Source organism: Rousettus aegyptiacus, unplaced genomic scaffold, assembly GCF_014176215.1.
Source record: "Rousettus aegyptiacus isolate mRouAeg1 unplaced genomic scaffold, mRouAeg1.p scaffold_m13_p_4, whole genome shotgun sequence".
In the NCBI taxonomy this organism is placed as follows: Eukaryota; Metazoa; Chordata; class Mammalia; order Chiroptera; family Pteropodidae; genus Rousettus; species Rousettus aegyptiacus.
In genome coordinates, this window is record NW_023416307.1 from 63,698,825 (window position 1) to 63,725,522 (window position 26,698).

At 36.3% G+C, this 26,698-nt stretch overlaps 2 protein-coding genes across 3 annotated transcripts in view; one reads left to right on the top strand and one right to left on the bottom strand.

The window, feature by feature from the left end:
* Nucleotides 1-1,831: 1,831 nt before the first annotated feature.
* Nucleotides 1,832-15,958, bottom strand: CUNH3orf85 (chromosome unknown C3orf85 homolog). Its single transcript, XM_036219698.1, has 4 exons — nt 15,932-15,958; nt 15,781-15,833; nt 5,073-5,206; nt 1,832-3,653 (listed from the first exon to the last, which is right to left on the bottom strand). The coding sequence occupies exons 2-4, from the start codon at nt 15,827-15,829 to the stop codon at nt 3,567-3,569; spliced, it is 270 nt and encodes an 89-aa protein (XP_036075591.1). The 5' UTR covers nt 15,830-15,833; nt 15,932-15,958; the 3' UTR covers nt 1,832-3,566.
* An 8,560-nt stretch (nt 15,959-24,518) lies between these two features.
* Nucleotides 24,519-26,698, top strand: part of MORC1 (MORC family CW-type zinc finger 1) — a 167,161-nt gene continuing 164,981 nt past the window's right edge. For both annotated transcript variants that reach the window (XM_016162470.2, XM_036219599.1), the window contains exon 1: nt 24,519-24,595. The gene's annotated coding sequence lies outside the window, so the exon portion shown is untranslated. The remainder of the gene's footprint in view (nt 24,596-26,698) is intronic.

The window sequence follows — 26,698 nt, forward strand, 5'->3', positions numbered from 1 at the left end:
GAATCAGCATTACAGGAATTCTACAGGGTAGACTGTCCAAAAGACCATAAAAAGGGTAAACCTAATCTTCAGCATATTTGATGACTATTTCTATAAAAAATGCAGAAAAATTTAGCAGAATACTTTTTATGTAATAAGAGTGAGCCTAGTGGGCCTCAAATCTGCAATGAAGTCTCAGGGGAGTCTGAATTTAGTGGAAATACCATTGCCAGTCACTTCCACTTAAACAGTAGGCCTACTTGATCAATCAGACAAAGAGAGCAAATCAACATAGTCCCCTCTAAATCTTAGAGTGGAAACCTTCTACTTCAGAAGAATTCAGAGTCACCACAGTGTTTATGTTATTAATGCTGCAGTAGAATATGTGAACATCCCAGCTGCAGAGATTATGTAAAGTCTTAGGAAGTAATTCAGGAAAAGTATAGTCTCCGATTCTATTTTTTCTAATATTGTCCAGATTGCTAAAATTTGTTCAGGGTTCTTAAAAATGTTGAAAAAGTCTTTAGTCTTCAAATAGGGAGAATTTTACATAGGATTTATAAATTGGATACTGACTTAAAACAAATTTTAAGTCAGTTATGTCAACTAGCTACTATGTTGAAAACAAATCTGTTGAGTAGAGTCAGCTAGATAATTGGTATCTCAATACAATTAATTTCTTTAAACATCAAATTCAGAGTTGTTCTGGTCTAACGTAATTTTGCATATAAACACTAAATACGTGGTACCTGGGTTTTCCCAAATTTAGTCTATAAAAACTAAATAGCTACCACTTCCTGCTCAGCTGTGTGGAAGATAACCACTAGATTTCCAAATAAATTATTTTACTTAGACCTAGGTTGTTTGTTCTGCTGTTTTGTTTTATTTGTTTTCCAACATCACATAAACTTCTAATGATTTCTTATGGAATTATGTTGGGATAAGAAACTTCCTTTCCATGCTTGTTTGATGAGATAACCTGCTAAGTGAAGAACTGCTTTTCTGTGTTACCTGAATTAAAATCAATTTGGAAACTACCTTACAATTTTACATTATTAGGAGCCTGCAATCTACCCAGTTTTATTTTATTTTATTTTACTATACTTAGCAAAACAAGTGAATTCAAATTCTTTTCTTTTTATTTGCTCTATGTTACTCCAATCATGGCTCTGTGTGTGTGTGTGTGTGTGTGTGTGTGTGTGTGTGTGTGTGTGTGTGTTTAGACCATCTAAATAACTTAAAATAGGTTGTGATGGTTAATTTTATGTGTTGGTTTGGCTGGGCTACTGTGCCCAGATATGTGGTCAAACATTGTTCTGGATGTTTCTGTGAGGGTGTGTTTGGATAAGAATAACATTTTAATTGGTGGACATTGAGTAAAGTAGATTGCCATTCATAATGTGGGTGGGCCTCATTCAATCAGCTGAAGACCTGAATAAAACATAAGACTGACCTCCCTCAAGCAAGAGGGGATCCTGCTAGAAGATGGTCTTAGGCATTGAAATGCAACATTGGCTTTTTTTCTGGGTCTTTATCCTGTTATTCTTTGGATTTAAACTGCAACATTGGTTTTTGTCCAGTCTCCAGGCTGGCAACCTATCTTGCAGTTTTTAGATTTGTCAGCCTCTATACAATTTCTTAAAATAAATTCTCTCTCTCTCTCCGCCCCCCGCCCCGTCTCTGTCTCTCTTTCTCTCTTTCTCTCTCTCTCTCTCACACACACACACACACACACACACACACACACACACACACACATCATATTGATTTTGATTCTCTGGAGAACTCTGACCCACACATAGGCATTCTCTAATTTTATATGAAATGATCAAGGAGTAGAACTTCGTGGTAGCAAAATGTATATTATTATTAAAACTCTGAAAATATGTTTTGTATAATCTCAAACATATTTCTTAATGCAAAACCAAATGATTCATCTTTTTTTCATCTATTGCAGTTTGTTTGTTTGTTTGTTTGTTTGTTTAGTGTCTCTTAGGTCAGTAAGGAGCGGCACTGGAGACAGTGGTGAGGAGGATGGGGGCAGGCATGAGAGAGCAAGTTTGCACAACACAGAAAAGGCTACAGTGGGGCAGCTGGAGAAGGGAAAAGTGGGGATGCAGTTGGCAGCCCAGGTGCCACTCAGCCAGTTCTCTCTGAGGAGGAGCCCAGTCAGGGTGATGCAGGACAGGGCCAATTTACTGAAGGGGAAGAAGACCAGGCTCTGCACTGAGAGAAGAAGAAAGTTCTTTGGTGTAGAGAGTAGAAAGAATTCAACACACACGCCAAAGTTAGAGTCAACAGGAAAGTTTAACGGAAAATGAGTAACACTCCACAGACAGAGTATGGTCTCTTCTCAGAGGCAGAGAATGAGAGGAACCTATTGTGTTTGATTCTTAAAACTCTGTTTATATGTATTGGAAATGGATAATAGTAATGTAATTAATTATGCATGAGCCCTAAATTTTTCACTGAAAACATTTCTAGGGAGTGAGATAAGAAATGGTGAATACTGTGTAGCTGCCTGGGCTAAAGTCTTTATAGTGCAGCTTCTTGGTATCTGATTTTACTGACAAACCTGCTACTGAAAAAGTGCTTAAGATGGCTATAAGAACACATTAGACCAACTATGATCTTGGAGGAATGTTTCTGTTTACCAAAAAAAAAAAAAAAAGTCCTCTAGAGAAATCGGCCTAAGTATAAAGGGAGAAATATACTTTTGAAGACAAAAATCCTACTCATCTGTGATTTAGGGTGGAGAGAATATTGGTGATTGATTATAACATTAGTATTTCTCAAACTAGAGTACTAAAGTGGCATTCCATGGTTACATGGAAAACTGTAGGTTAGCTGCCGTCTACTTTTCTTGAGTCAATTTTTCAATTTTATTGAAAAAAGATTAATAAACATGTCTAGTTATTAAGTTATTTTTCAAATTTCATATTGAAATAAACATCATTAGTGTATTGTGGCCCAGAATACAAAACTTGCACAAATTTTATAAAACTTCTATGGAAGTTTGCACTTATAGATGAGTGGCTTTCAGTGGGTTCCCAGTCATCATCCACTCCTCAATATGAGTTGGATTTTTTCCTCTACTGTCCTCAGCAATATACCTTTGATGAAGACTTTTCAGAAGCATTGTCTTAAAATAGACCAGCTTTAGACAGTGACAAATTTTGAAGAAAAGAGGAAAGGACAAGCTCCATTTGCGAGATTTCTCTTCCTTGAATTAAAAAGTGAACTAACAAAAAGGGGCAATAGAAGGCAACAGCTATAAATAGTTTTAATGACATTGCATTTTTCTTTTTGATATTCTTTTCCTATAAAAGCCCCTTCTTATTAAATGTTATTACTACAGTCTTTTTTATTCTATTTCTCATTTTATCTACTATTTATGGAAAACATAATTCTAGGTCTGTACATGCATTTTTACATTTACTCCTTTAAACAGCTCATGAGATAGACCATAAATAATCTAGTAAATGATATGTGTTTGTTTTCAAGTCTACAAAGCTCACGATTTTGGTATATAGCCACGCTGACTCCCATGTTTTTGCTCTTTTGGTTTAAGTAGCAAAGCACATTTATTAAGCATTAGACATGTCAGAGGTGAAGATATTCATGTTAAGATAATACTGTGCTGTTGTTTTCAAAGCAGTCCATATTTCACGAGCCTGCAACAAAAGGAAACTCAAGTCATGATCTCTGAGCATGTAGAACACGTGTTGTATCAATTATTCTGATTATCACACAGATAATCCTAAAAGACAGAGAAATAAAGTGGAAGAATAATACCAATTAAGGTTTGGTTTTCATACTTTATTAGTAATCTATTTACTTCAGTGTTGAAATGTTTTTGAAGTATTCGTGGGGCCATAGTATGAACTAATGTGGTAGTCTTGTTACATTACAGTACCTGTCAGTTGACCCCAGTGCTGGTCTACAATTATAGTCAGGAGTATACTCGAAAATTTGAATATTCCATAAAGAAGCCACAGCCTTCCATTCTATGTAATTTTTAAATTTGCTAAATAAACAAATATCTTGTTTTACTACCTCTAAATTATGCATATTGGAGAGAAAAAGGCATAAAACTTGATGCATTATTTAAGCTGGTGGTTTTCATTGGCGAATGCTAAGCAGAACCAGGCTGATCCTGGTAGACCAGTTAAAATTCAGCCATGTAAAGTAAGGGTAGGACCCAGGGCTCAGAAAAACAAAGACATTCAATTTTTTAATGACTTTTTACAACCCTCATGCTTGGTGGTAGTGAGAGTCTCAAACATATGGGAAAAAAATAGAATGAATCAGTGAAGGAATTAATTTGTCATACATCTTTGTTTTCTAAATTGTTAAGTTGTGAGAGGGAAATCATGACTAATTGAAATCCTCAGATAATTCAGCAATTTTATTTGGCTTGGAGTTTCAATATCTTCATCTATCAAAAAGGTAAACATGGAATAAAACTGGCTAATGCAAGTTTCTTCTTTATTTCTCTTGGAGTGAGAATACAAATGAATAGGAAAATGTCCAAAAAATAAGCAAATGAAGATCTGACATTAAAGGCTTGGATAATTATCATAGAGGAAAGTTAGCTATTGAACAACTGAGAGGGATCTAAAATGTGGCCATGACCCATCCATTCATATACTCAAACATGTAATAATGTACTGAGACTTGACTATATAACAGTCATTTTGGTAGCTCCTGAGGATAATTATTTTGATGGATAAGACATGCACCTTATCTTTGTAGCCTAGATAGGGGAGGTTGGGTGCATGAAACAAATAATTCCAGTGTGACATTTTGTGAGCTATTCACATGTGACAATATGCAAAAGAGAGAGAAGAAGGAAAGAAAAATGCCTTCCTGGAAAGAAGGGAAAGGCTCCTGAAAGGAGACATTTGCTCTTAGTCTTGAAGGAAGAGGTGGAGCTTACTAGACAAAAGGCATTTTGTGGAGACCAAAGGGCAGGTATAGCTCATGGCAGATGGAGAGGAAAAATCAGGGCTAGGCTGGTATTAATGTCAGTTGATGTGATGCTTTTTTGAAAAGGTATATAATGAAGGCCCATTTGTTTCTAATGCAAATACCTGATCAGCCAGTGTGTTTTCCCACATATTCGGACTGTGATCTGGGTCCCAGTAATCCTGCAAATATATGTGCCTTTTGAGATGTAGAAACTGGTTTGCTGGGTCCTCCAAGAAAAATGGTGCTCCCAATGCTCCTGTAATTCAGAGTTCAAGAGCATAGCATCTTTTAGGGCAATAGTTCACATCAATGTTTCCTCTTACAGAGGTACTGTGGCCTTGGGGAGGATGGGTGCCTAAGAAGGAAACCCTGGAAAAGCTATGGCTTGAGTGATATGCCTGTTCCTAAGTTCTTTGCCACCATTGTACTGTCACCACACTATGTGAACTGTATATAGTACAGCATGAGAGTCAGTGCTGTATGGTGGATGGAGATTTTCAGAGCTTCTAGACATGCATGGGAGCCCACAGACCTGGATTCAAATTTCAGCTCTATCACTTTTGGGGGAAAGTTGTTTAATTTCTATAAGCTTTAGTTTTCTTGTATGTAAAGAGGCCTAATTATAATAACACAGTAACACAATAACAGTGTATTAGTGTAAGGATTAGCTTAATTAATGGATATAAACCATCTGGCTCAAACCTGGCAGTCAACAATGTTATTCTTGTTTTCCTAGCTTTCTAAAATACAGCATATCTTTCAGTGTGAAGTAGACTGCTTCCAAATTTGGCATTGTAGTTAAAATTGTTAGTACTAATCATTAAATCAAATAGATTTGCATTTGTCTATCTCTTTTCTACTCCAGGATTAAGAAAAAAAAATTATAGCCTTTTGAGTCACTCTTCTTTTGCTCAGGCCTGCTTCCACGTCTGGAAGTATATTGCTGCTTTACTTTCCCTTCCAATAAAACTATTAAGCTATTCTTTTCTGCTGTAAAAAAGAAAAAAAGAAAAAGAAAAAGAAAAAAAGAAAGATGAAAATTATGAATTTTTAAAATCTAGACTTTTTTAGAATATTGAAATTGCAACAGTCTATATTGTGTTTTTATTCCTAAATAAAACACAATCACGTGCAGAGTTGTAACTTGAATCAATATAAACGAAAACACACTCCTAACCTATAAGTGATAACAATATAATCTATTCGCTGCTGGTGATAAAGAAGCATTTATTATAAATTTAATTATAAGCAATGCTATGTTAGGCACAGTACAACTAACTTCATCATTAACAAGTCTCTATTGACCAATAATCTATACATACCAGGGTTATAGTGAGCTATGAGAACCTCTATAGTGAGGTTCTCATAGTGAGCTATAGAAAACCGCTCCTCTATAGGGAAGAGGAAAGAAGGGTCCAAGACACAAAACAAAATAAGACAATATGGGATTTGATTGTGCTCAGGAAGTTTTGGAGAAGGGGTGGTTTTATTGAACACTAGAGCACTGGGGACAAATAGACATGGTCATGGTCAAGAAAACTGCTTAAGTTATTCCTTGAAGAAAAAATTAAATTAACCTGATGGGAGAGGGGAAAGACTTTTAGTTTTAAGCTGGAAGAATGATGAGAGCAAAAGTCATTGGGAATCTCTAAGATTAATGTCTGAAAATAAATATATACACAAATAATAATATTAGTTAACATTTATTGAGCATGGTGCCAAATACTTTACCTGAAATACCTTACTTAATACTTACAACAAACCTAAGAGGTAGCACTATCAATTATTTCATTTTTCAGACATGAAAACTAAGTCACAGAAAAGTTAAATAATATTGTCAAGGCCACACGGCTAGTAGGAAGGGGAGATAGAATCCTCCCTTTGGAGCCACTGCACTACATTATGACTACATGACAGGAATGCTTGGGGCTAGATAACAGTAATAATAATGATAAAAGCTTTATGCATTTATAGAAAAAAGGAAACAATCATTGCTTACACATTCCCTGTGATCTCATGCTTTTCCAAGCTTGGCCATGAGCTCTAAGCAGGGTTGCAGTTACTAGCTCTATTATTTCTAGTTTTATTTGCTAATCTGGTAAGCTCTAGTTCTAAATGAATACCTATTGAAAATGACAGCCTTTATGGATAGTATACATTAATCAGGCTGCCTCTGAGTGCAAAACACTATACTACTAACGGAGGATCAAAAAATGACTCAGACATATTCTCCATCTGTAAAAAGTTAGCAATTTTATTATTCAGTGATTTAAAAATAAAAGACAAAAGGCAACTACAGAAGATATTAATAACAGGTTCCAGAAGTAATACTGGCCTGCCACCAAGTGATCTAATTGCCATGGCTGTGGAAGCCTTTCTCTAAGATTGCGCCCAAAGATCACTGCCTCTTCCTGGTATTCATATCCTATGTGGTCTCCTCTCTCACTTAGGGCTGACCTGTGTAACCATAGGAGACTATGGATATGATAGTGTTTGATTTCTGTGGCTAGGACATAAAAGACATCATAGCTTCTGCCTTGCCCCTCTCTTGGATAATTTGCTCTAAGGGAAGTCAGCTGCCATGTTGTGAGGACACTCAAGCAGCTTTGATGGAGAGAGAGGCCCACATGTTAAGGGACTAAAGCTTTCCACCAACAACCATGTGAGTGAACCACCTGGGAACCTGAGGCTTTCATTCCAGTCAAGCCTTCAGATAAACAACCACAGCCCCCACTAACGTCTTTGACTGCAACCTCATTAGAGATCCTAAGTCAGAATCATCAATCTATGCTACTCCCAAATTCCTAACCCTCAGAAACTGTAAAAATAATAAATGTCTATTGTTTTAACTGCTTAGATTTGGGGAAATTAGTTATACCATAGTAAATAATGAATACAATGCATTATAAACACCTAGTAACATCAAGGAAACTGTTGATCACCAGAGCTGAGACTAGGATAAGGTGAGCAAGGCCACTAGTGCATAAAATAGAAAAAGAATTTCACTCTCAAGATTATACAAATTTTGTGCCATGAGATCTCCACTTGCCTCACTCTAGTCCTTGCTCTGTAATCACTATTGTGTGGAAAGATAAACAAACAAACAAAAATTACCCTTGCCACTAAGGAACTCACATTATAGTTAGAGTTTATAAATAATTATTGTGACTAGACCATTCAAAGGAGGGAGTGATTAATTCTGATATTGGTATGGAGGCCTCACAGAGCAATTTGTTTTGAGTTAAGCGTCAAAGGGTTTGTAAGTTTTCCACAGCCAGGAAGAAGAGAGTAGAAGCAAAGAGCATGTATTCCAGGTTAAGGAATTTGGAGAGCCCAGGAACAGAGGAGCAAAGTAAGACTCAGGTTAGTGAGCCTTACTTTGCCAGTGTGATTGAAAGCTCGCTTTGTGGTGTAGATGTATCAAAGATAATATTGGAAAGAAAAGCTGGAGCTTTGATTCTAAAGGATTATTACCATCATTCCAAGGAGTTTGATAATTAATTATTATTTCTGAGCCAGAAAGTGACAGGACCAGATTTACTTTAAATTTTTTCGTTTTATTGTGATAAAGTATACATAACAAAACTTAACTGTTTAACCATTTTTAAGTATATAACTCAGTGGCAGCAAGTGCATTCATAATGTTGTAAAACCATCACCACTATCTGCAGAACTTTTTTTTTTTGTCTCAAATAGAAACTATGCATTCTTTAAACAATAATTCCCATTATTCTCTCCCCTAGCCCTGGTAACCATCACTGACTTTCTGTCTCTATGAATTTGCTTATTCTAGGTACCTTATATATGAGAAATCATGCAATATTTGTTTTTTTGTGTGCCTGAATTATTTTACTTAGTGTAATATCTTCAAGGTTTATCCATGTTGTACTATATGCCAGCATTTCATTCCTTTTTTTAAGGTTGAAAAATATTTGTATATATAAACCAATATTTTGTTTAGTCACAGATTTTCTTTTGAAAACTCCTTTGGAGGATAGACGGTAAAAGGAAGTGAGCTGAGTGACAGAAACAAAGTCAGAGGATCTTCGAATAGTCCATATGAGAGATAATAGGGTCTGAGTTAGGTACATGACAGAAGAATGGGAAAACAAGATGGATTTAGAGAGAACAGGGAATTCTTTTGGGCCAATTCATGTGGACTGACCAGCATTAACAGTTTGGTTTCAGCTGAAATGTGTTAATAGGTGGCTTTTCAGATTTCTCTTCATTACCTCTGAAGAAATGGTGTTATACAGTATTACATGTTTAATGTTTACTTATTCTATTTTTTATAAAGTTGTTTTTTAAAATAAAGGGGATAGTAGATAAAGTAGATACAATACAATCAATATAGAATAAATATTCCTAAATAAATTATGCTTAGAATATAATTTACAGCTAGATAAAGAAAGTACAGAAATTCTTAAGATAGTGTTACTTGGAATCACCCAAAAGTAAAACCAATATTCCGCACCATCATTATCTTGGTGCACTGTACAATAGCTAAGAAAAAAATGTTATTACATAAATCTTGGCCATGAAGCATGCTTTAAAATATAAGCCTTGGCTATTTTAAACTCTGATAATTCTGTTTTTTTGTAAATCTTCTATTTTTTTCCTCATGGAAAAGGTTTCACTGATATAATCTCCTCTGGCCCTCAGTACTCCTCAAATGAAACTTTTACCTCAGCATTATGCATCCAACAGGCATTCAATAAATATTAATTGATAGTGATAATAACATCACCCAGGAGAGAGATAGAAAGTAGTATTTATTATCCTACTTTATAAAATGAAAAAATTGACACATAGAGATGAAATGACTTACTCAAGGTCATATAGTAAGTCAATGGCAGGGCTGGATATAAAATGTAAGTAATATAGAAAGGCATGCTATTATCCTCTCTGCCTGAGAAATTTCTCCTCCCTTTATCATTCTGCCTGATCAACCTTGAAAGTTAGTGAGAGCAGGATCAGAGTTTCATATTTGTAAGCTTATATAATACTGCTGGGGTTTGAAAACAGAACCCTGAGTTTTACTGCTTTGTTGGCTTTTAAATGGGCAAGGTTTTTTTCAGTTTTTTTTTTTATGTAGGCAATATTAGCCAAGTTAATGTCTTTTGAAACTTTATAATCATAAGCTATTAAAAATGTTTTTCTCTTTCCAACTCCTTACACAACCTCCTTCCTTTCATCCTATATTATAGTCAGTTTTAATAAAACATGTCAAGCTTGGTTCTTCTATCTAAACCTTTCGAGAATATCCTCTGCAGAAAATCTGTACAGTAGAAAGAAGGCAGACATTTCAAAGTATGGAGACATTCGAGATCACAGCTATTTTCACACAAGCCAAGAAGGATCCAAGATCCAAAGTGATCCTGGCCCTGGCAGCCACCAAATCACTTCTTATTCCTGCACCACCAGGTTCTATTCCTTAAAATGAGGCTGCATTACATGATCTCTAAGCCTTAATATTTTTTAACTGCAATGTATTCATCATAAATAGGTCATTAACTGAAAAAGTTTTTCTCTTCATATTATTATGTCATTGGATGCATATAAATATGCTAAGTGGGCGCAGTTTCTACTACTGTCAAGGAGTTTACATGCTGACAAATTCAGCACTGAAACACACAGAAATAAGTGAAAGAGAAATCAAAATAGAACTATACAATAATTAAAGCAAAACAAATAAAAATGTATTCACATTATGCACAAAGAAGTGAGTGCCCATCACGGGCTGATGAACAGTGTGGGAGTAACAAAAATTATATAATTAGATGTGGTAAGATTCCCTAAATTACCATCACCCAGGAAACTTTGAAAAGAGGCTTTAAATATGATAGTGGAGAAATGATTGAATAGTCTGTATACTATGCACATGACCATGAAAATGATACTTGCGGTAGGAACCTATATACTAAAGAGATCAGAAAACCTACTGTGAAACTTAGGATATAGAAGAAAAGGGCAGAGTCTGGTGGCATATTCCTGTTTTTTCTTTTTGTCTTTTTTTTTTTTTTTACCATCTAGAGGGAGCTGTTTTGGAGTAATCCCAGGCCTCTCTTCCCCTTCGTGTACTCTGCCTTGCGGAAGGAGCAGTGCCTCATTTATTTGGTAAATTCAAGAGGCATAACTTGGCATGTCTGTCTTGCTCTTCTTCGTCTGGAGAATGAGCTGCCCTCAGAAGGCACACTTTCTCTTCTGAGTCTGCAACCTGCAATTGGATATGAAATTTGCCAAATTCTGGGCTCCAGTCATCAGGTATTTTATACCACGCTACATCTTCCAAGTTAGCTTTCTCCATGATAAAGAAAATGGATTGGCTTCCATAATTACCTTTGGTTTATTTCTCAACTTCATCAAAACTGGAACAAAAAAAAGGGAGTGCTATGTGTTGGAAGATGACTCAGAGAACCCAAAAGGTCCACTGTCTTAGAGGCTCACTGAAAAAAAAATCTATCTATCTCTATCTATCTATCTATCTATCTATCTATCTATCTATCTATCTATATCTATGTATATATATGTAGATATATATATATATAAATATATAGACATATATGTAAATATATATGTAGATAGATATAGATATAGATGATATAGATATAGATATAGATATGTATAAGCACAGACCAGGGCACTCTAATCAGCAGGAGCTTCTCACCTCTGGATGGCTAAGACTGAATTTCCTACGTCATATAAACTTCAACATCTGTGAAGTAAATGTGATGGGATTCAGTGGGAGCAGAAGACACAAAATATGTGCCATGTCCACAGGAGAGACTTACAGTAGCTCTTTTCCTTAGGGGTTGGGTGACACTAATATTTGTAGTGGTATCTGCTACCTGGTACTGGAGGTGGAGAATAAGTCTATAGTCCTGCCACAAGTTCAAAAATACTTAGGTGTGGAATACTGGAAGTCAAGCACTTAGCACTCAGTATAAACAATTAGAAATAGCATTTATTATTTACTATTTTTATTGGACTGAGTTTCAGTGTCTGCTCTCAAATTATTTATGTCTTAAAAAATAAAAGTAATTGCCAGGCAATTACATGTGTACATATATTAAGTACTAAAATTCAGTATAAATGGCACTAGGAATTAAGTACAAAAGAGGATCAGGAGAAGAGGATATACAGATATCTTGGCAATATGGTAACCTTTTCAAAGATCTATTTGTAAGAAAAAATTTATAATTGTGTAAGAGATTAAAATACTCATGTTCAGGTTCATATTTGTTAGACTTGAATATTTTATCCTTTAAGTAAATAATTTTCTACACACATGATAAAAGGTATTTTTTTTACTCTAAACTTTAGCAATGACCCAAAAATTCAAGGAGGAAGATAGAAGAGTTATATTTAATATAATGGATCCTCTGACTTTGCTGTAAATCAGATAAAAAATTAGCAATAGAGAGATGAGAAATAAGAATTGGGTGATGAGAGAAAAAATGTGAACAAGAAAGATGTGAGAAATCAAGAAAAGAAATTAAAGGCAGGAGAGAAAAAAGAAGGGAGGTTGCAAAAAGTGAAAAGCCGCGGAAAGAAGGAACGAGACAAACAGAAGTAAAACGAAGGCAAAGAGGGTTGACGGACGTGAACTGGGGGAAAAGAAAAAAGGTATTGAACCATGAGACCAGTTCTTAAGTCCCCATCATTATATTAAAACGTCTGTTGATAAAATGCTTTCATAACTGAACTTTTAACTCAGGAACTTCGACTTTATTGACGTTACAATTGCTGACGTGTTGAGTACTTTGAAATGTAAACAGAAACTGGCATCACCTGAGTTCAACTTTAATCTCTTTTAGCCTGCTTTCAATACACAAACATACAGCCACGTTCATGCACACATGCCGTGGCCATGTAATTTCCCAGGACATATTTTTGGAGCTGGCAGATATTTTATTAGTTTTTAATCTTGTAGATAGAGAAATTTATATCTCATAAAAATGTCAGCATTTCATATGATCCAGTAATAATTCCTTCTGGGTTACTGGCTATATGTGTTGATGAGACTCCCAAGTCTAATGTCATGACAAGTGATGCCATGTAGGTAGCAAAATAGTTTTTCTACAACACAGAATGTTCAATTAATCTAGTCATAGGCAATGAAATGTTTTTTTTTTTTTTTTGTCCAGCCATTTCCCAGTTTATTCTTACTACCTACTTTCTTCAGAGCATCAACCTTAAGCCAAAGTGAGTAGGCAAAAATAAGAACAGAGGCTTATGAAAAAAAAAAAAACCAGAAGTATATAAAAAAATACAGATTCTCCAAAAAAAATTATAATCCTGAGGGAATAACTGAGAAGGGTCATTCCTCCTATGGCAGAAGAGGCAAAAAGGGAGGGATTAGAGGCGCTGACAGGGTCATGGGGAAGAAAAGGTGAGCTTAATAGCTCTTGTCAAAAAAATAAAATATAAAATCAAACCAACCAAACAAAAAACTTCAAGACAAATTAGTGTTGGTTACTATCGTGGAGTGAAAAATAAGAGCTGGAACTATGCTAGAGAAACAGGCCAAAGGAAGGTTCATTTTTTTCTGTCTAAAATCAGAACACATACTTGTACCTTATAGATAGTTCTGATCACAGGTCAACAATAAAGGCATGAACCTCCAATTGTTTCATATATGGGTCAGCTCCAAGAATTGATTTACTTATTCAGTGAAACATTTTCCAAATATGTGTATTTTCCATTTTTCCTCTTTTCACTGATTGATTTTAATCAGTGACCTATTGAGGTGGAACATGTTGAGTTAACAACTTCTTTTTACCCTCAGTACAACTAGGAACTGTCATAGAAAGTTTAATAGTAGTAGCAATATTTGCTGTTTTATTATAGAAGAAAGCAATTCTTGATTTAACTGCTAAAGAGTGGGTTGTTTTGGGTGCTTTTGTTGTTGTTTCTTTTGTAGTTAAATTATGACATTTGAACTTCTAATTCTCTGCCCAGGGAATCATCTCCAATGTGTATAAATTGCCATTTTGACAAAAATCAATAAAATAATTTGGAGACTCTGCTCATAAATTACTCGAATAAGGCTCTATCATTTTTGGCTTTAGTATTCCCATTAGGAAAATGAATAATAAGATCTTTCCTCTATTTACTTCAAATTTAGTTCTAGACAAAAGTAATTTGTTACAACTAATCTGCAAAGAAGAAAAAAATTTTTTAATACCAAAAATGAATAAATTCAAAAAATGACTATTCTCTTATGATAAGTAGTAGGGCTCCAGGGAAGTGCAGATAGGCTACATTCATATATGAAAAAGGAGGAAGGAGAAGCAAAGATAGTTGATTCAAGCTATTGTTTTCTACTTTAGAGCTATATGATTTAGAATATGTTAGTTAAACTAATTATTAGTGTAATGAATGAATTTGATTCTAAAGACTTCATTCTCCTCAGCTCATAAACAATAAAAGCTTCTTTCCTGAGATCTGAAGGGTTAACCCTGCAAAATCAATGGTTCTTTGTCCTTACTTTCTGATCTCAAGTTATTTTATAGATTTCAATTATATAATTTTATTTTTTATTAATTGAAGTCAGTCAAACCAGTTGTTTTTATAGGTAGACATATTTGTATCTCAGCTGGAGTTAAAGTTAATTTCACCTTGCTTCTGAAGAAAGTCCACAAAGTCATTTTGCAGAACCATTTTCCTTTTGCCAGATATTTTTGACCCCATAGTGTTTACAGGTGAATGTGGCCCAGACATAGTGCTTTAGTTTTGGTCACCCACTGTCACCCAACCACTCTAAAGTCAACTGCATGGATCAGCAGTCAAGGCAAGGCTTTATGTCTATGGATTATAAGCAGCCTGTGACTTCAATTTCCAGTGTGCTCCTCAGACACTCACTTAAACTGAGCCAGCCTCACTTTCTTTATCTGGAGATAAGGGCTATAACTCAGTGTGATGATAACTGCTTAATAATAACTTGATCGAAAATTTCTAAATCATTTATTTTACACATGTCCCAAATGCAAAGTGCAATATTGATGATTAAAACTCTTTATGAAAATTATTCATAGGTTTAGGAATAAAAGGCTAATTATGTATACAAAAAAATATATGTATTCACATACATACCTAGATTAATAGTCTAGATGTAGATATACATCTATTTGTGCATGTGTGTGTACCTCAACCAAATTATATAATTTGTTTTCATGGCTCTCAATCTTATTATAGAAGTAGAAACTCATTCTGATTTAAGGATCTTTATGAGAAGTATTTATAAATTGTAGAGATTTAACTGTAAAATTAATCTACACCTTCATAAGTATTTCAGTTCGGGTTTTAAGAAAAACAAATAACTGTTCAGTTCGATTCAGATATAGGACACTGAATTACTGGGTCAATTTGGCAGCAAATCATCTGACCTTCGGAGCCTTCCTTGATCTACCTTTAAAACACCACTTCTCTAGCTATTGCTTGCCCTAAAGGTTAATGAATTCACACCCTCAAAGTACCTTGAGGTCTCTACATAATGGTGCTATGTAAGTATTACAGTTTCTAAAAGGCATTTAATTTTTTTTTTTGCTTAAGGACACCAAAGCACTTCTTTGGTGACAGCAGTTAAATAGACTTTTAACAATGGTAACATGTTAATACGTTAATACATAATTAGGAATAAAATGATCACATACACAATTAACATTAACATGTTCAGAACTGCAGCATGACACAACAATTTGGTTCCATCAATGTTTTAGAATTGTCTATGGGTAAACATTTGTTTATTTCTTTAAAAAGTCAGAGGGTTATTTATCAACCTAAGAGTTATAAAAGACATGATAAATAAAAAAGAAAATATGTTCTTACCTATAAGCAATGTTGAATACAAAGCCACTTGAAACATTTTATATGTCATGAACCTGTTTGGAAAAAAAATAAAAGATTTATTTGTTTTAATTTAGACTGAGCAAAGCTTAAGGGCATATTTTCCAGGGAGCATGAAGTATTTGCTACATACCTGCAAGCCTTGGGAGCTGAGGCAAGTCTGAAAGCTATTGCTGCTTGAGATAGCTTTTTTATATAACTCCCGCCTTTTTACCCTTTGGACTTTTTGAACTGACTTTTTACAGGCTGTTCTTATATGAGCCATGTATTTATTTGCTAATTTTGTCACACAGACTAATATAATGTAAAAAAGAAAAGGCAGAAAATTAGATCCCTCAGACATTGCCAGTGGGAATATAGAATACAGTCACTTCTGAAAATAGTTTGGCAGTTTCTTTTAAATTGAACATGTAGTTACCATACAACCCAGAAATTGCACTACTGAGCATTTATCTTAGAGAAATAAAAACTTATATTCATACAAAAATCTGTGTAAGAATGTCTATAGTTGCTTTATTAGTAGTACACAAAAACTGGAAACAACACAGATGTTGTTCAACAGCTGAATGTTAAACAAACGGAGGTACATCTCTACTGTTGATTACTACTCAATAATAAAAATATAATGAATATTATTGATAGATGTACTAAAGGAGAACTCTCAAAAGGAATTACGATGAGTGAAAAAAAAGCCAGTCTCAAATGGTTACTTATGAGTATGAGCCCATTTATATAACCTTCTTGATATGGCAAAATTATAGTAATAAGGAATATTTTGGTGGTCGCTGGAGATTAGAATGGAGGGGGCAGGTGGGTGTGGTTATAAAAGGACAATGGGAGGGACTCTTGTGACAGAACTGGTCTGTATCTTAACTGTAGTGGTGGATAAATAAATGTAAATATGTGACAAAATTGCATAGGAATAAATACACACGCTCTTTCTCTGTCTCTCTCTCACACATACACACATAAATGAGTACATAGAAGACTAGAAAATTCTGAATAGAATCAGTCAATTATTTCAAGATTATATCAACATCGATATTCTGGTTGTGATATTGCACTACACTATAGTTATGAAAATGTTACCATTGGGGGAAATTGGATGAAGAGCACGTAGGATCTCTCTATATTATTTCTTACAAGTGTATGTGTGATTCTAGATATCTAAAAATAAAAAGTTTAATTAAAAACAAAAGAATGTTTAACTGCATGGTAAAATTTGTTTCCAACAGAGTATGTAATGAATTTTGATTTTTCAAACAATTACCCTTTTCAGTGGCATAATTAACAGTTAACTGAATGAATTCATCATCATACAATTAATTTATTCTCAATGGCAAACTACGTATCAGTTATATTAGCCAGTCCATCAAGGTTATGCAATCTGTAACAAGTAGGTAAAGAGATATAAAAGTGGTAGAAGACAATTTTCTTGTCTATTTTTAAATTGTAGAAACCTATTTAGAAAATTGTTTAGAAACCTGAATCTACCTAGCTGGTGTTATGCCTCCAATTATTGATGCAAGATTCGGGATAATAGACATCTGGAAATAAGTACAGAAAACTCTTGGCAGCCTATCCCATGTATCCATCTATAAGAGATTTTGTTGGTGCAACAGCCATTGTCTGTTTTCATTCGGTGGAGAGGTACAAATATGCATTTTTGTAAGACTAGAAGAATTTCAAAACCAAAAGAGAAAGTACTTTTTTTTGTTACTTGAAATTCACAAAACCAAAGGAGGAATTTATTTTTCTCTTTTCTCCTCCGTCTTCATTATTTTTCGTCTTTTGTACCTAAAATGAGGCTTGTGCAGAGGATGGATGGGAGCAGGGTTGTACCCCATCTCTTTTACTTTACTTCTGTCATAAAATGGGTCATTAATCAGTTATTTTGGATGAGATGTATAATGCAAGTATAAAATAATTATAGTTCTTCCATGAATTTTATATATATATATATTTTATATATATATATTTTAATCCTCATGACGATTCAAAGGTGAAGGTATTATCATTTTACAGATGGATAAACTTAGGTTCAGAGAGGTTTCATATTTTGTCCAAAGAGCATTCAGAAATTACAGGGTGAAAATTTGCAGCAAAAGTAGAGTGGGTGATTGTGCTTAGAGGCACAAGCCAGAGAAATGAAACAAATTAGGTGAATGTGACCCCGATTTGGCCCACAGGTGAATGTGGCCTGAAATAAGTTTCAGAGGAGAAGTTTAAGTTTAATACAAGATCCTTTATGGATCAGAAAATGTTATCCTTCCTGGTGAATGAAACCTTCTGATTTCCCAAATCACACATGGCTACTCTTTCTTCCACCTGCTTACCTTTATTTTTTATTTTTATTTAAAAATTTATTTATTTTAATTAGTTTCAGGTATACAGTACATTGGTTAGTCATCTATATAGTTCATAAGATGATCCCCCTAATTGCTCCCTCCCTCCCCTGACCCTCCACCTAGCCAATGTATTAATGTTAACTGCATCCTCCGTGCCATGCTCCCAATTCCTGTGACCATCCATCAGCTACTAATTTGTACTTCTTTAACCCTTCACCCCATTCTCCCAGCCCCCCAACTTGTCCACTATATTTGTGAGTCTGTTTTTGATTAGTTTGTTCTTTTTATTCCTTAGATTCCGCATAAGTGAAATCATATAGTGTTCATCTTTCTCTGTCTGACTTAATACCTTCTAGGTCCATTAAAGTAATATCTTTTTCCATCCTCTTCCCTTTAGTTTGTGTGCATCTTTTAATCTGAAGCAAGTCTTTTGTATTTTTTTCTCCTTAAAGAAGTCTCTCCAACATGTCCTGTAATATGGGCTTGGTGCTGATAAATTCCTTTAGCTTATTTTTGTCTGGAAAGCCCTTTATCTGTCTTTCAGCTCTAAATGATAGCTTTGCTGGATAAATTATTCTTGGTTGTAGATCCTGAATCTTCATCCTGTCAAATATTTTTTGCCAAGCCCTTCTATCCTGCATAGTTTCTTTTTAGAAATCTCCTACCAGTCTTATGGGTATTCCCTTATAAGTAATTATCTGTTTTTCTCTTGTTTTTTTTTATATTCTTTCTTTGTATTTAACCTTTGGCAAATATTTAATTATAATGTGTCTTGGTGTGGGCCTCTTTGGATCCCTGATTTTTGGAATTCTCTGAGCTTTCTGGAGTTTTATGTCCATTTCCTTATTTCTTCAAACAGCTGTTCAACATCTTGATTTTCTTCAGTTACGCCAATCAGATGGATATTTAGACCTTTAATAGTGTTTTATGTGCTCCTTAAATTATTTTTATAGTCTTGGCATCTTATCTCTTGCCATTCTGCTTGCATGTCCTTGGCTTTCTCATCTTCTAGATAGAGCATTTGGTCATTTTCTTTATTCACTTCGTTTATTTCTTTTTTTTATTCTATTTAATATACTTCTTTTCTCAGATAATGTGTTCTTCATTTCTGACTGGTTCCCTTTTATAATTTCCATTTCTGTTTTTATATTTTTTATCTTTTTGTTGAAGTTCTCTACACTTCCCATAAGTTCATTGAGCATCTTTATAACCAGCGTTAGATTACTTGACTCCATTATTTCTGAATCTCTGTTCTGTTCTGTCCTATGGTTTCTGCTTCTTTGTCTTCCCATTTTGGCTGCCTTCCTGTGTCTGTTTCTATGTATTAAGCAAAGCTCCTAAGTCTCCCAGTCTTATTAGTGTGAATTTGTGAAGTAGGTGTCTGTCCAGTGGCACAGTCCTGAGAGGGGTTCAGCTGCAGGCCACTTGTTAAGATTCAGCAAGCAATCCACTGATGCTGTGCCTATTGTTGCCTCAAAAGGCGACACCATAAAATGTGGCCAGCTGCCTCTAGTGTGAGTCTAGGCACTGCTCAACAAAGAGGATCTGACTCGCTGAGGATACACCTGGATGTGGCTTGGGTGGGGCCGTGAGTTGGCAGAGGTGGAGTTTCATGGAATCCTCTGAGCTGAGCGACCTCTGTTATCCAGTTGATGACATCAAGGCTATGGGAACACTGTGTCCAGTGCCCTGGTAAGGGGCAGGGCTCAACAGGGAACAATGGATACTGCAGGCATTTCTGTACAGAGCGAGTCTTTCCATAGCGCTCACTCTGACAATATCTCCCTGTAAGTTTCTGGTGCCCCCTGAATACAGCTGAATTGGCACTAGTGCTCAGAGAGAGCAGGTCCATCACTGCGAAAATCCACTCATGGACGTGGCTTCTTTACGAGGCTTCTGTGGCTGCTGCTGTTGCTGCCACAGTCTCAGTCTCACTCAGCCGCTTGAGACGGGGCAGCATCGCATCCTCACCCCATCCTACCTTCTGCTGTTACAGAATGATTTCTTGGATTTCTTCTTAGTTATCAGGCTTGTACATCTCGATCCCATGTGATTTTTCCTTGCTGCTGCTCCTTGTTTCCATCACAACTTTGATTTGGTCACCAGAGGATTGAACAGAGCCTTTATCATCTATGCCATTTCTCTCTCTCTCTTTCTTGGGGAGTGGATTTGCGTGAGGTTGGCTTTCGGGTAGGTGATGGGATGTGTCGTGTGAGGGGAGGGGAGTGATGGGGGAGGGAGGGAGGGAGGGGAGGGAGGAGGGAGGGTAGGGAGGGATGGAGGAAGGAAGGAATGCATCCGTGAATTCATCATTCCTCTTCACTTCCTTCTTCCTCCTTCGTTCTTTCTTTCTTTCTTTTTTCTTTCTTCTTTCTTCTTTCTTCTTTCTTTCTTTCTTTCTTTCTTCTTTCTTGTCTCTTCCCCATCTGCATACCTTTAATACTGAGGCCGTGTCTCCCTTTATTTTGGTTATGTGTATACATTTCAATGTTCCCAAGTAGATTACATGTTTTCTGAAGACTACTACTGCATCTTACTCCTATTTGTATGCCTTCGGTGCCTAGCTGAGTGCCTGTCATATAATAGCTATTGATAAACAGTTTTGTTTCATATTGAAGTTGGATTCTAAATAGTGTTCCCCAGAGGACTTCTAATGAAGATGGTGACTGGGTAAACTCTGTGCTTACCTCCTCCCATGGCTACATCAAAACTACAATTAACTTATGGAACAACCACCTGAAAACTAGCTGAACAGAACTCTCATAACAAAGGATATAAAATAAATGACACGTAGAGACTGGTAGGAGGGGTGGAAACATGAAATGGGTTGGTCCCACATTTGTGTGTGGTAGTTAAGAATCAGGGGGGATAGCTCAGTTGGGGAAGTTCTCCTGAAGAGTGAGGGGTCCCAGCTCCACCTTGGGGTTTCCAGCCCAGAATACCAGTGCCAGGAGGAGTAGTCCCCTAACATCTGGCTATGAAAATCATCAGGGACTCAGTCTGAGTGAGGTGGAGGGCTGCTATAGGGCCAGGTGTTCTCTTAAAGGGCCTGCACATAGACTCACTTGCTTTGCTTAGCTTATCCTAAGCTCCAGTGAAGGGACAGCAGCTAGAAAAGTGCCAGGGACATATGAAGAGGAACCGAATTTTTTGGCTTCAGGATGAGGACTTCAGGGTGAGCTCTCTCAGGGACTAAAGTACCAGTAGTCCCCATTATTCCTTGTTGAGTACCCTCCCACAACTCAACCTGCAGGCTCAAGTAAATGCCAATTCTGAGACTCTATTACCCAGACTAACACCGCGCTTAACCCACCCTGGTAATTGAGAGCTCATCCAGCCCAAACCTCTTTCAGAGACTAATCCACATGAGCTGCTGGTCTGGGTCTATGCTATAGACTTTCCTGAAGTCTCTCAAAGGTCCACAACCCCCAAACAAGCAGTGGTGGCCTCAGCATACCCTGTACCTCTCTCTAACTAGTCCCAAGCCTAGCACTAGTGCCAGCTAGCCCCACATTATAGCATAACCACTCCCAGGTGCCTTGAAGTCCAGTACAGGCAGCTACCAGCTCAGATCAGTTTGTAGTTCCTAGCACGTGGTTCTAGGATGGACACAGGCAGTGGCTGACCTTGGCTTGCACTAGAGCCCTTCCCAAGAGACCCCAGAATCAATACACCTGTGGCCAGCTTCAGATCACCCCGGAACACCACCCAATTAGCACCACAATTGATAAACCCAAAAGGTTTACTCAGCAGGTACCAGAGCCCCACTAAAGCAATCCTGCCCTATGAGGTCAGTCCCTATACAAGAGCTGATCAGCTATTGTCATGGCCAATCCTCACAGCCAATCATTCTGAGGGTCAATCCTACCCACTAACATGCCAACAGCAATAAAGGCTCAACTACAACAGGAGGGCACACACAACCCACACAAGGGACACCTCTGCAGTACCCCACTCAGGTGACCACGGAGACTATGTCATTAGACCCCACAGGACACCTACTGCATAAGGCCACTCTGTCAAGACCAGTAAATGTAACAGATCTACCTAATACATAGAAACAAACACAGAGAGGCAGCTAAAATGAGGAGACAAAAAAAAATGTCCCAAATGAAAGAACAGGAAAAAATTCTAGAAAAGAACTAAACAAAATGAAGACAAGCAATCTACCAGACACAGAGCGTAAAACACTAGTTTTAAGGATGCTCGATGAACTTAGGGAAAGAATAGATGATCTCAGTGAGAACTTCAACAGAGATAGGAAACATAAAATGAAGATAGAGCACATGAAAAAAAAAACAGTAAACAGTAAGAAATGAAGAATACGATAACTGAATTGAAGAATACATTAGAGGGAATTAACAGCAGATTAAATGAAGCAGAGGACTGAATCAATACAAAAAAGAAAGAGAACTTTATTCTACCAAAGAGGTAGATGAACTTAGTTTCTGATCTGACTTATGCCACCAGGACAATCAAACCCAATAAACTACAAAGCTTTGGAGAATGTGATGCTCATTTATAAAATTCTGATAAGAAGAGATAGAGGGCATGGCGTAGTCTAGCATGATTCAATGACATTATCGGCACCAGTAAAAGTCAGGGCAAATCAACATATTGGAGGAGGAAAGGATACTATCCCTTATAAACATTGTACCGAGCCCTTGACTGCATCCAGCCTATTGAAAACAAGCTGTTGATAGCACTTGTTTTTATGAAGTTATCTGAATTTTGCAGAGTTGCCGCATGAGAACAAAATTTCACAATAGCACCTGGCAAAGGAGTAAATTTTAAACTGATTTGACTACAGATAGATTTGTTATAATTTATGAGACAGCGCATAACGTGCCATCACTATCAGGTTAAATCTCTTAGGGGTACCACTTCTCTCCCAGAATGTCTCATTATACCTTGGTTATTACCCTACCTTTAGACAGCAAATGACACAGCAACTACATCCCAGGGAATGTAGTTTCTTTAAAGTCTTGTGTTACATGCAGAAAGTGGCTCTTTAGTGAGGCACAAAATGTCAGATTCAGACCCAGTTGGTATAACGCAGATCCTACTTTTGAGTTTCTATATTGACTGTTGTTTTGCTTTGTAAGCTGGAGCTTTGTTTTAATTTTTTTTTTCTCAATTTCAAATGAAACAAAGCCTTTTTGAGGGCAAATAGGAAGTATAGTCTCTCTTTAACCTTTCCCTTCTACTTAGGTACACTATATTCCCTCTTATCATTAAAACTATTGAGATTTCACTGCAGCTTTCTCAAGGACATGGGAGCATACACTCACCATATTAAAGTAGGAGCTGGATTTGTTTGGAGAAATTAGCTAAAATATTAAAGAAATGTATTCTGCTTTTGTATTTAATTTTAGTGTTTTGCAAATATAAAAACTTACTACATCTTGAGATGTCTTAGATTTAATGTGGCTTGGAAATGCAGTTTAACGACTTGCATAAGACTTCTCTCTTACTAGATGTAGGTAGTTCAGGATCTTTGAAAAATTTAACTGGCTCATTGTCATCTCTAGGTCTAGGCCACCTATATTGTTCCAGGTTTCCTTCTCCTCCCTCTTTCCCATTGATTTGCTAATTTTTACATCTGCCACAGAGCAGTATACAAAGACAGACAACAGGGGCATTTATAGATTTATCTTTCAGGTATTATTTACTTATTCAATAATTGTTTACTGGGTACTTCCTATGTTTTAGGCACTTTTTAGAATTCATCTATTTTGAACACATTCAATACCCATTGTCCTAAGTACTAACATTATAAAGATATATCAAACATTATTTCTTGTGTGGGAGAAGATAATTTCAGGGAAAGTTTCCTAGTGAGGTGAGTTGGAGTTTTCCATGAAGACAGATTCAGTTGGGAGGAAGAAAATTCCAAGAAAAGAAAGATCATAAGTAAAGATCAAGGGGCTTGAAAGGACAGGATATACTAGTCAATCGTCATTTGAGGCTATCATCATAACATTTGAAGTACTGTACTGGCCTACTTAAAAAATTCTCTCTGTTACTGATATTCAATAATTTCAGTAACTTCTATTTTTGTCACTGTAAACAAATTGGAGTTATTTAAAGATGTGTCATTAATACAAATGTATACAGTCTAGTGGTTTAAGTAAAAATGTATTTATCATGTAATAGATATCAGAATCATGCAACTTCTTGATTAAGCTTCGAGGCAATGCATGCCAGGACATTTTCCCCATTATACACTGAATAATTGAGAGTTTACAACATATGACATTTATTGAACATCAACAATGTGCTAGCTAGTTTACAGAACACAGATCCATCAAAGGACTCTGCCCTATTGGCACACTATCAAAACACAGCCTATCATTTGTTAAGCCTTCTATGCTTCACTAAACTGATACCAAAGAAAGCGTTTCTGGAGATTCAATGCAGAAGTGAATGGAGCCAGATTTTCTCAGCAGGTAGCTCAGCGGGTATTAGTATTAGTTTCATAGGGAAGCAATCTGTTTCCATGGTTCTGGTAATCTCAGAAGATAAACTTGATAATCTAGTATAGGTTTGAAGTAAAGGCTGTGCTATCATTTCATGATGGTTTTATTTTATTTTTATTATTATTATTTTTTGCTGCTGTAACCTGTAATTGAGTCTTCACTAGTGACTTTCTTAGGATCAAGATGTAAGTACATGTTTCAGTCTAGTGTATATAAAAACAACAGTTGGATTCTCCATGGAAAGGTTTAGCTTTAAAAGATTTTAAGCATTGCTTGAAATTCCTGGTTCCTTGAGGAAAAGATGAGAGATATAAGATATAAGAGAGAGAGATGGAAGAGGGCACATGTAAATAAAATGCCATGAGTGGGTAGAGTTGGGGAGAGTAAACTGAGAATTTTGAGTCCTGGATTGGAATGAGCAAAAGGTTAAAAGGAGAGCATAGTGATGGTACCATGGCTGGATAAAAATGACAGGAATTGCTTCCCATTAATTGTTGGATGGTTGTATTAGTTTACGGGAGCTGCCATAGTAAATGCCACTGATTTTGTGGCTTAAACAATAGAAATTTATTTCTTCACAGTTGTGAAAGCTGGAAGTCCAAAATCAAAGTGTAGGCCGTTAGGTTCACCAAAAGAGGAATGCACAAGGCAGAAGGGGTTAAGCAAGATTTATTGCAGCAGAGCGAAAGACTGGCTGAGCTGAAGATGGCATCAGCCTCGAAAGTGAAGGGACTTGAAACTTATATGGGGCTTGAGGTGGGGCTTTTGGTGGGATTATTTTGGGTGGGTAAATTGGCAGTGAAGGGAGGAGAGCCCAGAAGTGGGAGATGAGTGTGTAGTGTTGCCAACCCAGATGCAATGTCTGGTTCCCACGCAAAGCTAAGGAAGAAGTCTGGTCCCCACACTATGGGGGTAGGGATAGGGTCTTTCTGAACCTAACATAGACACATTTGATTTCTTGAAATCTATCTTTCTGGTTGTCTTTTGGCTGCCCTCTTGGAGCCTTTTCACATGCTTGTCCTGTGAACGCATGCCTGCACACACCCCTGGAGTCTCTCGGTATGTCCTAATTTCCTCTTCTTAAAAATACACTAGTCAATTTGGATTAGAGCATACCCTAATAACCTCATTTTAACTCAATTACCTCTTCAAAGGCCCTATCTTCAAATACAATCACATTTTAAAGTATTGGAGGTTAGAAATTCAACATATGAACTTTTGGGGGACATAATTTAGTCCATAACAGTAACTTGTTTCTGTCCCCAACTCTTGTTTCTCCACAAGGCATAGGAATGTTTGGAAGGTTGATAGAGAATATCAGGAGGAAGAGAATGTCATTTTTGGGTAGAGAAGAGGTTTGAAGAAGACAAGAAATACTCTCCTGCAATCCTCCCTCTCCATCTCATCTAATTCAGTTTCTACCTAAGAATTCAAAGATAGTTAAATGATTCAAATCTCTGGGTCAGTATGTTGAGGCTAATGTGATAATTTAGTTCCCATTCCCACTGAGGTTGACTAATAGGTTGCTTAGTTCATTGCTTCTCCATGGAAGGAAGATGTATCGGGGCAGCTCTAAATGGGCAAGAGCAAGTTAGGGAGCTTGGCAAGAGGCTCTCTATACCATTGTGGCACTGGTTTCATTTTTAGGAAGATATTCAGATAAAATTCACAAATTGCATATGAGCCTTAACACAGATTATTTGATTTATTCTTGGTCACATAATAGGCATTAAATATATTATTATAGTCCTTTCTCTTTGTTACTTATAATATGCATCTCAAGCAACTCGAGAATATTATCCTTTGAAACTAGAAAATCCAATTTAGTACTTGTTCAAAAGCTATTGAAATTTTGATTATTCCCATACAGAGTATAGAGGTACAATGAAATAGAGCTGTAATGGTTACAGAATCTCAGCTTCTTTCAACACCCTTGTTTCCATTGTGTTAAAGAGATATCATGTTCTTCATTGTCACCATCAGACTTACATTAATCCTTTGGTTACTATAGATGAGAATCATGATGCTATAAAGAAGGAAATTTTGATAGAGACAAGAATGAGGGGGTAGTTC